Source organism: Myxocyprinus asiaticus, chromosome 32, assembly GCF_019703515.2.
Source record: "Myxocyprinus asiaticus isolate MX2 ecotype Aquarium Trade chromosome 32, UBuf_Myxa_2, whole genome shotgun sequence".
NCBI lineage: Eukaryota > Metazoa > Chordata > Actinopteri > Cypriniformes > Catostomidae > Myxocyprinus > Myxocyprinus asiaticus.
The window spans coordinates 32,618,040-32,631,154 of NC_059375.1; the positions used below are offsets into that span (position 1 = coordinate 32,618,040).

General features: G+C 35.3%; 1 protein-coding gene across 1 annotated transcript in view; it reads left to right on the forward strand.

The window, feature by feature from the left end:
* Positions 1-11,036, forward strand: part of LOC127423054 (Na(+)/H(+) exchange regulatory cofactor NHE-RF1-like) — a 48,980-nt gene extending 37,944 nt beyond the window's left edge. The window contains exons 3-6 of the mRNA XM_051667072.1: positions 3,520-3,673; positions 7,425-7,468; positions 10,199-10,315; positions 10,414-11,036. Coding sequence (XP_051523032.1) covers positions 3,520-3,673; positions 7,425-7,468; positions 10,199-10,315; positions 10,414-10,569 — 471 coding nt within the window. The 3' untranslated portion in view covers positions 10,570-11,036. The remainder of the gene's footprint in view (positions 1-3,519; positions 3,674-7,424; positions 7,469-10,198; positions 10,316-10,413) is intronic.
* The last annotated feature ends 2,079 nt before the right edge of the window (positions 11,037-13,115 follow it).

Sequence of the window (13,115 nt, forward strand, 5' to 3'; positions counted from 1 at the left end):
TGCAACGATTACACTTATTGTAATTTTTGACAGCACTGATACTACTGCAAAGATGGGTGTAAAAAAAAAAAAGCATGTAAATGGGCAGAATACAGACAAAAAAATAATGATGATAAAAAGGCATACCTTACTGTGGGCAGATGTGTGAATGGCTTTCGCTGTAGACAGCACCTGAGTTAAGCAGCTTATCAAACAACAGTGAATGGGCATGAGTAGATTTGATTCCTTTTGTAGACTAATTAATCAAACAAACTGCATGACTTGTTCTTGGAAAATGTCTTGACTCGAACAAATGTACAGAAGTAGGTAAGTTTGCACCAGTTCACTAATATCTCTGCACACTGGTGTGTTCATGTTGCCTGATCTTGGCTGACTGAACAATGTAACTGAAAACTGTAGGTTGAGCTCCAGGTCAGACCTACCGATGACGTGGTCAGACCTACCGATGATGTGTACCAATGGCAATAAGAAGGTTTTTGGCAGCCAGTACGAAGTTTTCCTGAAAGTTTGCCATGGCGAGCTGTTACGAACCACCGAAACAAACTCAGAAACACCTTCTTTTGGCCAGATTTTGTTCAAAATGACGTCAGACCTGTTTGTTATTCAATTTTGTATGAATTGTGCCAGGGCCTTTATGGTGAATGGGTAATAACAGACTGGTAAGTATGTGGCTGTGTGGTTTATCACAGTTTAAGACATTTTGCACATGCAACTGTTTTGAATAAATCGTGCCTCATCACTGAATGCAGCCTGGCATGACTATTCACCCAGACCACAGTATTGTACAGAAATACATGCTTGCCACACACAGGCCCCCTTTCCATCTCACCGTTATGTTGTTCCAAACCTGTAAGACTTTCTTTTGAGTAAAACAAAAGGAGATATTAGGCAGAGTGTAAGCCTCAGTCACCATTTACTCTCATTGCATCCTTTTTTTCCATACAATGAAAGTAAATACTGATTGAGGCTATCATTATTCCTTACATCTCCTCTGTTCCACGAAAGAAAGAATGTCATATAGGTTCGGAACAACATGAGGTTGAGTACATGATGACATAATTTTCATTTTTGGGTGAACTTTCCCTTTTAAAGTCTCTCTTGTGAAAGTCTGTTCTTCACTGGCCCCACAGAGTAGATTTTCATTGTAAAGACATGTCTCTTTTCCTTCAGAATGCCACTGAACCTTTTCTTTGAATACTGGCTTCAGTCAGTGGCTGTGCTTGAATGCTCAGTTTTCACACTCCTAGAGCTCTGTTCTTAGTTTCATTCCTGTTTTTCAGATTCCAGAGAGCTGAGAGTCCTCAGATGTTTAAATGTTTAAATGTCAAGCATGAGGTTGAGATCACATAGTATCGCATGACTTCACCTGAACATGACAATGAAAACATGTCATGCTATGCTCACTCTGACAAGTGCAATATTACACTCCCTAAGAATTCTCTTTTTTGCTCCCTCTGTTCTATGAGTGTGGCCTTGTGTGTGTGTGTGTGTGTGTGTGTGTGTGTGTGTGTGTGTGTGTGTGTGTGTGTTTGTGTGTGTGTGTAATGGGGCAGTGTTTAAGGGAAACTAAGGGACGCATAAGGGGGCTGTTGTTTGTCCGCTGTGTTTTAATTGCCTGCAGAACGAAAGAGTGGGATCAGCATTCCTAAGAGCCCCCTCTTGCCCTGACTCTCCCACGCAGATTCCTTAGCCTCTGGCTCTCTCTGACAGCCCAACAAAACCTCAGTTCTTTCCCAGGTGTCTCCTCTCTGAGAACTAAATGTAGTCCAGCTCTAATAAGCAGATTGTCAGATAAAGGAGATTTGCTTCATCTTGATAGTATACTGCTTTATAGTAGTGGAGACCGGGATTAGTTATACCCTTTTTACTCCATTGAATGTTTCTCAGGGTAGGTTTTTTTTGTTTGTTTGTTTGTTTTTTGGCTACAAAAAAGCTATTGAACATTTTCATCTTTATTACCCAAGAAAACAAAGATACATTTCTGAACACAAGTTGACCTTTTTTGACAACTTGCCCCAGTAGCGGGGGATGTTGTTGCACTGAAGTTGTCACAAAGGAGCCTGCCATTTAAGGCAGTGGTGTAGCATTCATGTGAACTTGGATGGTTGGGGAATTGACCCCATGCAACCCACCCACTCCCCAATCTCAACCAAAAAGACAAACTTTGCCCCTCACTTTAAATCTAATCCTACATTTAACAGTCTATTATAGGCTTTTCAGCAAAATTGAAAAGATACAAAGATTATAATTCTAAAGCACAAAATAATTCATTAAACAACAAAAATTGAAAAGCTAACTCACAAACAAATTTGTTTGTTCAACAAATATTGTTATCGATGAATTATGAATTTCTTACAATTAAAACATATGGGACAACCTGCCTCTAAAAAATGTTGTATTTAAAAACACATTTAAAACTTTTGGTAAATATTTGCCTTCATAGTGTTGTCTTAATGTGTGGTTATGTTTGCTTGTTTACCCAAGAGCTAAAACAAGAATATGACGATAGTGAAAATTTACTTTAGAATAGAATTAAAAAAATATTCGAATTTAAACTTTTTGAAAACTTCGAGATAACACACGTTTGTTTAATTGGACTTTTTATTCCAAATCTTATCCTTACTGAAAAATAGCCCTTGTGACAACTTTTCTGTGTGACAAATAGGCCTGATCTCCCCTATAGTGTATTGTCATTTAAATTTAAATGTTTTCAGCTTTGTGTTCATTGTTAATGGTGCAAAATCACACAAATTAAGTAGAACTAAATTAAAAGAGAACTAGTGTAGGACTAAAGAAGTAATAGGTACAAATACATTAAAAATAATAAAAACATAATTTAATGTAATTTAATTTACATTTAATTTAACTAATTATTTTTTATTTTAATGTAATTGTCTTCATTTAATAAAAGTGAGGAATATAGAAAGAAATTAATCAAATTTATTTGAATGTAATTAAAATAAGTCAATCAAATAACTTGCATTTGTTGATTTTATTTTTTACGTTTATTCCACATTGTTATTAAATCTTATTAAAATCAATTAAAAAACATTATTTAATAACTCTGGAGTAAACTAAGAAATGTGCAATTGACAAATTTGATAATATTTACTTAATAAACATGTAAAAACACTGAGGATTAAACTAAGAAATAACCAATTGACAAATCCAGTGAAAAGGAATACCGTACAGAATTAACATCAAAATAATAAAAAGTAGGATAAAGGAAAGATGAAAGAGATACACCTATACCTCAGCACAGATTAGTGCACTCCTGAAATATTCAGTGAAACGTCCCCTAACTGAATAATACTAAAGAATCACAGGTGCTCACCACCTCAGCCACATGCTTTGAATGATCCAGAGACTCTATTGTTCGTGTAAATATCCAGACATGTCGGAATGAATGGAGACTTCCTGCATTCCTGCCATGTTCCCAGAACCCTTACCGATCACCTCTTCAGTGTCTTTCTTTCAGTAGCTCTAACCATATGAATACATGTTCTGTTCTCTCTACAGGTGAATGGTGTTGCTGTGTATGGGATACAGCATTCAGATGTGGTGGCGGCCATTAAAGCAGGAGGGGATGAGACCACACTACTGGTGGTGGATCCTGAGGCAGATGCCTTCTTCGCCAGCTGTCAGGTCCTGCCCACTGAGAATCATCTCACAGGTACCAGTATAACAATTTAAAGGGATAGATCACCCAAAAACAAAAGTTCTGTCATTATTTACTCACCCTAATATTGTTCTAAACCGTGTAACACAGTGTTTTCACTTTCATTGTATGTAAAAAATATCAATAGTGAATAGTGATTGGGCTAACATTCTGCCTAACATCTCCTTTGGTGAACTATTACTTGAACTCACTGCAGCAAGGAAGTGTGTTTTTTTTTTTTTTTATCACGTGCAAAGTGGTGAAAGTCTGTTCTCTAGCATGGTTTTGCAGATCAAGAACAATTTTGTTGACTTTGTCAAACATTTATACCTGATTATACTCCCTCTCACACTCGCATAGCAACAGACTGCTGGTTAAAGATTAACTTGAGGCCTACGGTGACACTGTACATGAGAGGATTATAGTCATGAGCGCACTGCCAGTGATAAGGGCCGTGGCAACAGTACGAGAAATGAATCGAACACCCCAGACTTAAAATGTCAGACAGGCAAACTGCTCATGTTTACAGTCCAGCCACCCTGTTACGATATCATAAGAATAACAACATGATTCTGTACATAGTGACCCCAAAAAGTATTTGGACACTTAAACCACATTTAAAAATACTTGAATGTCATAGCATAATGTAATAAAATATCAACCCAGGTAGTTTCTATTTTAAAAGAAGTATAGCCCAAACACACTTTAAGGAAATCATTTAAAAAATAAGTTTGTTAGGTTTCAAATTGTAAAACTATGTCTTAATTTGGAACAATATATAAAAGTATTTGGACACTCATCAAGGGTTGTTAAACTTTGTGAAACATGTCTATTGTTAATGTGACCAAATGCACCTGTGGTTACTCTGCTAGAGCACCTGTGTAAACTATAGAGGAACTGATTAAAAAAAATGGCCAAGAAAAATGAAAAAAAAATGTTAATACATTTTTCATTAGGCATTACATCTTGAAATAGATGCAAATAGAGCAACAGGTAAAATTGTCATTAACTTGTTTGTTTTAAAATCTTTTCAGAGACCTTGTCAAAACTACAATGTTACTATGTACTCACAGGAGGGCCTTTGAACATTCTCCATTTTTCATTGAAAAGATGTTGACAGTTGCACCCTCAAACATCATTATTTTAGTCACAACAGCCATGTTTCCCAATTCTCATTAAATTCTAAACAGGCTTTTTTCCCTGTTTCCTTTTTTTTATTTTTTTTTATTTATTTTTTTTCATGTCCAGCTACTTTTTAAAAGAATACTTCGGAACCTGTAGCTCCATACAATGCAAGTGAATGGTGGCCAGATTTTAAAGTTCCATAAAAGCACATAAAGGCAGCATATAAGTAATCCATAAGAAGGTTAAATCTATATTTTCAGAAGTGGTATGATTTTTTTTTTTTTTACTATAAATTCTCCTCACTGCCCAGTAGGTGACGATATGCACGTAGAATGCGAATCGCCAAAAACAAAAGAAGAATGTGTAAGTGGAGTTTGATAGTAAAAAAGGACTTTGAAATATTGATCTGTTTCTCACCCACACCTATCTTATTGCTTCTAAAGACATTGATTTAACCACTGGAGTCATATGGATTACTTTTATGCTGCCTTTGTGCACTTTTTGGTGCTTAAAAGTTCTAGCCAACATTCACTTGCATTGTGATGACCTGCAGAGCTGAAATTTGCTTCTTAAAATCTTTGTGTTCTGTAAAAGAAAGAAAGTCATACACATCTGGGATGGCATGAGGGTGAGTAAATGATCAGAGAATTTTCATTTTTGGGTGAACTATCCCTTTAAGTTAACTATCCCAATAAACATATATATCACAATGTACTTATTTTGGCCAGAAATTCAACCTAAAATGTTTTTATATATTATATATATAATGTAGTAATGCCTATTTTGTGATAATCTAGTGAGTTAATTACTTTACAGATGAAAGGTACTTCATCACATTCAATTATCTTCTTTTTTTTAAATTTTTTTTTATATATTGTAGAACTTGAAGCAAACCAATTTGTAAGAGTACTCGTAACAACTAAAGGATAAGTCTGGCATAAGTGCAAAAACAGCTGCTTCATGTGTCAAAACTAAATCACTCCCATTATAATCAACAAAGCTTTCTACAATGGAAGTGTCTGGCTGCGACAGTTTGGAGAGTAGGTTAGCGTTTTCTGCCATTTAAGCAGAAAAACAGCCTGCCCTGGTTAATAGTTGTCTTTTTTTCTTATCTTTGCCTTTATCAATTGATTTATCAACCTCTGAGCTGTAATGGATCATAAACCCCAGAAAAATATAAAGTTAATGACAAATTAACCTTTTGCCATAAAAGAGCTTTTACTTATGCCGTCAGCTGTGGTTGTCATGCAAAGCATTTCATGTTCAGATGATTAAGGAAGTGCTTTTAGCTGAAGGTGCAAGAACACACCATTGTGGGTTTCCCATTCTCTAAACAAGTTTAACTGCTTAAGAAGAACTCTAAAATGAAACTACTATTAAATGGAAAAACTCAATGGAATCAACAAAAAATATTAACTGTAGTATGGTTGTCCCCATAGATTTGCATTGTAAGTGCATTTCTGTCAACATCATTTTGTTAGTTTTTTCTGTCAATGTAATTGTTTGTTTATTTGTTTGTTTGTTTGTTTGTTTTAACAAGTTGGGTACAAGCCACAGATAGAGTTTAAGCTGTGTTTAACCTGGAATATTTCTGGAAAGTACAAATTAGGTTTATTTGTGACTAAATCATAGTATTGTAAAGACTAATTATTAGTGATGCACCGACGTATCAGCCACCGATATTTATCGGCCAGTTAAAGGGATAGTTCACCCAAAAATGAAAATTCATCATTTATTCACCCTCATGCCATCCCAGATGTGTATGACTTCCTTTCTTCCGATGAGCATGTGGCGCATGTTTAGTTTCACTTTTACATCTGAAAGTGGAGATTTGCAGTAAAAAAAGGACTTAAATATTGATAAATATCTGTTATAAGCATAAAAATGCCGAAATGGAAAACCGATGGTTTATAATTATGTACATTTATTGCAATGTATAAAGTTTATAATAAGTTTTTCTGTGTAATATACAGTAAATAAACACCTACCCAAAAAGTCCTACCAATTCAGACCAAGCATGTCAAATGCATAGTAGGAATATAATATGAAGTGCAAAATATAAAATTTTCCCCTTTATATTTCCCATATTTATACTGTATAGCTTTTTTTAATCTTCTATTTATTTTCACTGTGGTTCTCTTAAAAATGTGTCTTGTGTTCAACAGATTCAATCCATATTATGGACAATAAAATAGAGTTTGTACCTCTTTGTAAAATTTAAAACATGGTTCCTAAGCAAAGCATTGATCTGAGGACAAAATGCGATGAGTAAGTGGCTAAACATCGGTATCAGCCTACAGGTTTTTGTTAATATCGGTGTATCCGTACTAATTATTATAATCATGTTTCTTTTTTCTCAAGTTCACAGCTGCATTTGGACTTGCAATGAGATCAGTGTTAGTGGTCGACCCATATGGGTTTTTTTTTAATAGCTGACATGATATCCAATATTATGTCAATATACTGTATATCTCAAAATAGCCAAATATTGACTGATTATTAGTACATCACTTACCAGTACACCTGATCACAAAAAGCCTTTTTAAATGTCTCTTCAAAATTCAAAGACTGTTTTTCCAGGATGGGTGTGTTAGATAGCATTGCTCTGATTTCTCTTTCTCTCTCGCTCGCTCTCTCTCAGGTCCACTCCCAGAACCTGTTGTCAGCCGTGATACAGATGATCAGGTAAGTTACATTTGGAGCACTTTACCTGTGTGTGCTGAATGAAGTGGAATTGTTTTGTTTGCACTTACACAGTTGCATTTCATTGGCCAACAACAGTCTTGGAGAGTGTCACTGAGGGGATTAGACAAGCAATATTCAGAAGAGGACAAATCTGTAGTGTCTGAAAACCAGATTGGTTTGGGGCAACTTTTAATATGCTGTTCTGGTTTCTCTTAACCAGCTCTTCTCTGTCACTTTCCTACTGCTAGATTAGACTAGCAGTGAGACAGAAAGATGACCTGGAGCAGATAATCACTGCTTCCTCCCAGTTAGGTATCGGTCAGCAGATAAAAAATATCTCATGGTGTGGCGGAGATGTTGCTTTTTCTCTTCACACAAACAGAAGCATCTGTATCTTTATCAGAGCCATGAAAGCCCAGAGAAGTAGAATATTTGAGAAATGCCAGTGGTACCAGGTTTAGGCCTTGAGAAAGAATTCTTGGCTCTTGTTTAGCTGTAGGGTTCAGACATCGAGGAAAGACTCTGCACAGTTTGAGTTCTGTAAATCTTGGACTTGTCATCATTACTTTTAAGATTTGTGGATGTGCTCGTGTGGTTTTGATCAGTGGTTCTGAAATAGGAGGGCTGTGAAACATTAGGAGACTACAGCAAATTTTGGGGAGACTTTAAGATTTTGTAAATATACTGTATACTGTATATGGGTGTTTCTTCAACTTTGAGCCCTTTTAGCACCGTAGATATCTAGAAAGTAAAGTCTTGTTAAAAAAAATGTCTACACACTCATTTTTACTATTTGTTTGCTAGCAATGTCCAACAGTGTATGTACATGCATCACAGGAGATTTTAATGTCATTTTTTTCCCGATTTGAATTAATAGAATTCCATGATGGAAATGGCATTTTTAATGTTTTTGAGAGAAAATGGCTGACTCCTTTGTCCTGCTAAGGCTTATTACTGTATATAGCTGGCATTTTCTGTATCTTAATACACACAATTAAATAATATTTACATTTTACATTTATGCATTTAGCAGATGCTTTTATCCAAAGCAACTTACAGTGCCCTTATTACAGGGACAATCCCCCTGGAGCAACCTGGAGTTAAGTGCCTTGCTCAAGGACACAATGGTGGTGGCTGTGGGGATCGAACCAGCAACCTGATTACCAGTTATGTGCTTTTGCCCACTACGCCACCACCACTCACATAATATGCTCAGAAGACATCACTTTTCTCATATTTTATCTCAAACACTGACACTTTTGCCAGATTGGTTAACAAGTAAACTAACTTGTTTGGCGTTTAGAAGTGATGCTACATAGACAGTTGTGATTTTTGAAAAAAAGTTTTTTTGTTTTTTTTTTGTTTAGATTATCATAGTTAACAAAAAAAAAAAAAAAAAAATACAAATAGAATATACAGTGAAGTTTCATATTTTAATATTGAAATCTGGGTCTGGGACAAGGCTAAAAAAGGCATTTTACCAGGCCTTCATTTATATTTGGTGCATTTTTAATTTTTTTAAAGTTTCCAAGTCAGTTTTAAGGTGACCTTCATATAACAAGAAGAAAAAAGTTAAAATTTGTTAGTTTTAATAAAAACATTGGCCCCTGGGACATGAAAGTGTGCAAAGATGAAGAAACACCCTGTATGTTTGTGAAAATATTTTACGAATTTTTAAAGGAATATTCCGGGTTCAATACAAGTTAGGCTCAATTGACAGCATTTGTGGAATAATACTGATTACCACAAAAATGTATTTTGATTCGTCCCTCCTTTTCTTGAAAAAAGCAAAAATCAAGGTTACAGTGAGGCACCTACAATGGAAGTGAATGTGGGCCAATTTGTGGAGGGTTTAAAGGCAGAAATGTAAAGCTTATTTGAAATAAACACTTACATTAATTCTTCTAACTTGTGCATTATTTGAGCTGTAACGGTATTGAAATCATTTTTACAGTCATTTTAGAGTTTGTTGATATTACACCTGTTGATCTAGATTCTAGAACAACTAGGCCACGTCCACACGAATACGTTTTCATTTGTAAACACGTTCATTTTGCTATGTTTACGCCTCATCCACAGTAGAACGGCGCTTTCCTCAACTGAAAATGGAACATTTCAGAAACACTCTCTATTACCGCATAGTTTTGGAAACGATGATGTTAGAAAACTTAAACAGATTAGTGTAGACGTGGCATTAAAGGTGCTGCAAGTGATTTTAGCCGTTCTGGAACTTCCACAAGACTGAGCTGTTGAATTAGACACGCCCCCTCTATCCAAAACCCCGCCCTCCAAAGAGCGTAGAGATCAACACTGAACAGTAGAGCAGCAGTGTGTCTTCTCATGGTTCCCAAACACAACAGTAACAAAATAGCACCCTCAGCTGACAACTGTTATGAATCTAAATATGACATTAAACCGACAGCACCTTTAATAGTGCTTTAAAGCTTATTACTAACAGATAAGAAAAAAAAAAATTTCTAACAGCAAGTTACTGTTCTGTAGAATCAGAGTGTTGTGTTGTATTGAACTCGATGCTACTGTAACTCATTTACTAATATATTTGTCACCACTTATGTAATGTATTTGCATTGAACACAGACAGACTGTCCACTGCACAAAGTTGAGGGTCCATCTAGTGGTTAGATTTGGTAGTGCATTTATTTGTGGTTGGTGTATATGCATTGCAGCCTAAATTAGCAGGTTAATGTTGATGCCATTGTTTTGTTGCAGGTGAATGGAAGGGCAGCACAGGAGGAAAAGCCTAAAGTATCAATGAGTCTCTCAAACTCTAGCACCACTTCCAACACATCTGCTTCTGCAGTTCCAACCAGTACTCCACCTCCAGAGGTTTGTCTCACACATATAGTATTCATTTGGAGACTAGAATGTTGCATCAGCTTGGATAATTTCGATAGTAACGATGATGAAATGTTTGCCTATTGCAGGAGAAACAAAAAAGGATATCTTCAAATGAAGATCCAGGATTATCTCTGAACATGTCTCTTCAGCAGGTCAAGGAACAAGCTCATAAGAAACGCTCCAACAAAAGAGCTCCAGCAATGGACTGGAGCAAAAGAAACGAGCTCTTCAGCAACCTCTGAGTCTTTTTTGTGCCTCCCCTCTTTTTCATTCTACCAGTCTCCTTTAGTTCTTTTGATCATGTTTTTCTTTGCTTCCTCTCCCCTCTGGAATTCTTCTCTTGTGCTTCTTCTGTACATCATGCCTCTTTCTTCTCGTCCGTCCTCGCTATCAGTTGTTCCTCTTCGCTTGTACACTTGCACACAATTAGAAACCTCTTTCACATATTTTTTTTAACCAGTGTTATTTTGCCACTGTGATTTCTGACTCTGTTGATTATAATGAAGTAATTTGTTTAGCATTTTTGTTTCGCAACTTTTGTCAACTTCATTTACCTCTATATCACTGATATAAAACTTCATCATAAGATTTAAAGGGTTAGCTCATGCAAAAATGAAAATTCTGTCATCATTTAGTCATGTTCCAAACCCACACGAGAAATTGCGCTGCTCTTTCAATTACAATTTAAGAGGCTGTCAGTGCTCCAAAGTCATGCGGGTTTGGAACATGAGGGTGAGTAAATGATGATACATTTTATTTTTGGCCGAACTATCCCTTAAAAATTACTGTATAATGTACAGTCTGGAATATAATTTTAAAAGAAGACTCTGAATCACTTTTCTATATATTTTCTTTCTTTGTTTAATATTGATGGCCTGTATGAAGTAAGTGAAGTATAAAGTGGAAGTTATATTTCTTTCAGGTATGGTCTTTTTGAGTTTCCAAGTAACTTTAGAGTTGCAGTCCATTTGAAGTTTTTTTTTTTTTTTTTTATAAATCAATCAAAGGTGTAGAAGCTACAGCCTTCTAATGTTGTAAGCGTGAGCTTTATAAAAAATGGTCTGGGACCCATTAACCACTGAAAGAGGTTACCATTTTTGACTGAATTACTATTATTTGAATGTTGACTGTAAGAACCTTCTAAATAAAATAAAGTGTAATTTAAAATTCTGTTTAGTGCTTTTTGAACAACACATCTTAATTTTAAAAAGAGTGAGAACTGGATATTTAAGCAAGAAATGTTTGTGGAAAAATTTTACTTACAAATCATGCACAGTAGTTTTGTCCTTTTGAAATTTCTCTTTACTCCATTTGACTGTTTTATTTGGTTAAGTTGTAATAATACAAATATTAAAATGCTTCTTTAAAGGGTTAGTTTACCCAAAAATGAAAATTCTCATTTACTCACTCTTGCCATTCCAGATGTGTATGACTTACTTTCTTCTGCAGAACACAAATGAAGATTTTTAGAAGAATATTTCAGCACTGTAGGTCCATATAATGCAAGTGAATGGTGACCAAAACTTTGAAGCTCCAAAAAGCAGATAAAGGCAGCATAAATAATCCATAAATTACCCATTAGACTCCAGTGGTTTAATCCGTGTCTTCTGAAGCAATCCAATCAATTTTGGATTAAATCAAACCAAAATACTCTTTGGCGATCATGATTTCAAGCTTGATTACACTAGCGCCATCTAATGCTCTACGCATGTATCAAGAACTGAGAAGCGTAATCGAGCTTGAAATCATGATCATACCTAGAGACTGCAATAGCAAGATGTACAGTGAAAAAGTAGTTACATTTTGGTCTGTTCTCACCCAAAATCGATTCGATTGTTTAAGACATGGATTAAACCACTGGAGTCTTATGGACTACTTTTATGCTGCCTTTACGTGCTTTTTGGAGCTTCAAAGTTTTGGTCAACATTCACTTGCATTGTATGGACTACAGAGCTGAAATATTCTTCTAAAAATCTTAATTTGTGTTCTGCAGAAGAAAGTTGATCACATCTGGGACGACATGAGGGTGAGTAAATGAGGGATTTTGGGTGAACTATTCCTTTAATGAACTAACTGTTAAAGAACTTGTCAAGTCTTTGTTCTACACCAAAAATAAGATTTTACAATGAACATTCCAATGAAAGTCATTATAATATTTATCTAATTTTCCTAGTAAGTAACACAAATCTAAGGCTATAAATGACTTTCACATTTGTTGAATTTTAGATCGGGTCCCTGTGCACATATTCTTTGTTGAAACAGAAATAAAGTCATTTTTATCTTGTGTGTTTGTGAAATACACAAAGGAAACGACAATCCAGTAACTTTTGGAAATTGGTCCGATCACACTTGTTACACAGTAACCTCATTGTCACAAGAAGGGGAAAACTTCAACAGATAAACTGTTAGTATCCCTTTTAATTCAGTGTAAAAAGATTTTTGTTTTCAAATTCAACAGATACATTTTCACAGCCATGCGGAAACAGTTTGAAATGCTTGTAAACAAATTAACATAAAATTCAACCAACAAAAGTACCCCCCCCCCCCACAGTTGAACTATATACATATAAGCTATCAAACCCTATATCACAGCACACATCATCATCATTAGAAATAAAGCAAAGACCAAATACAGACTCTATCAAAAAGTTACAAACCCTCACCGTTAGTACTATGAGGGTCAATGTTAGTTCTTTTTTTCGTTTTTTCTTTTTCATCATTATTATAACAAATGATTCGGCTACTTGTATCCAAAATACAAATTTGAAGTAGTAATCACCAACTCTCC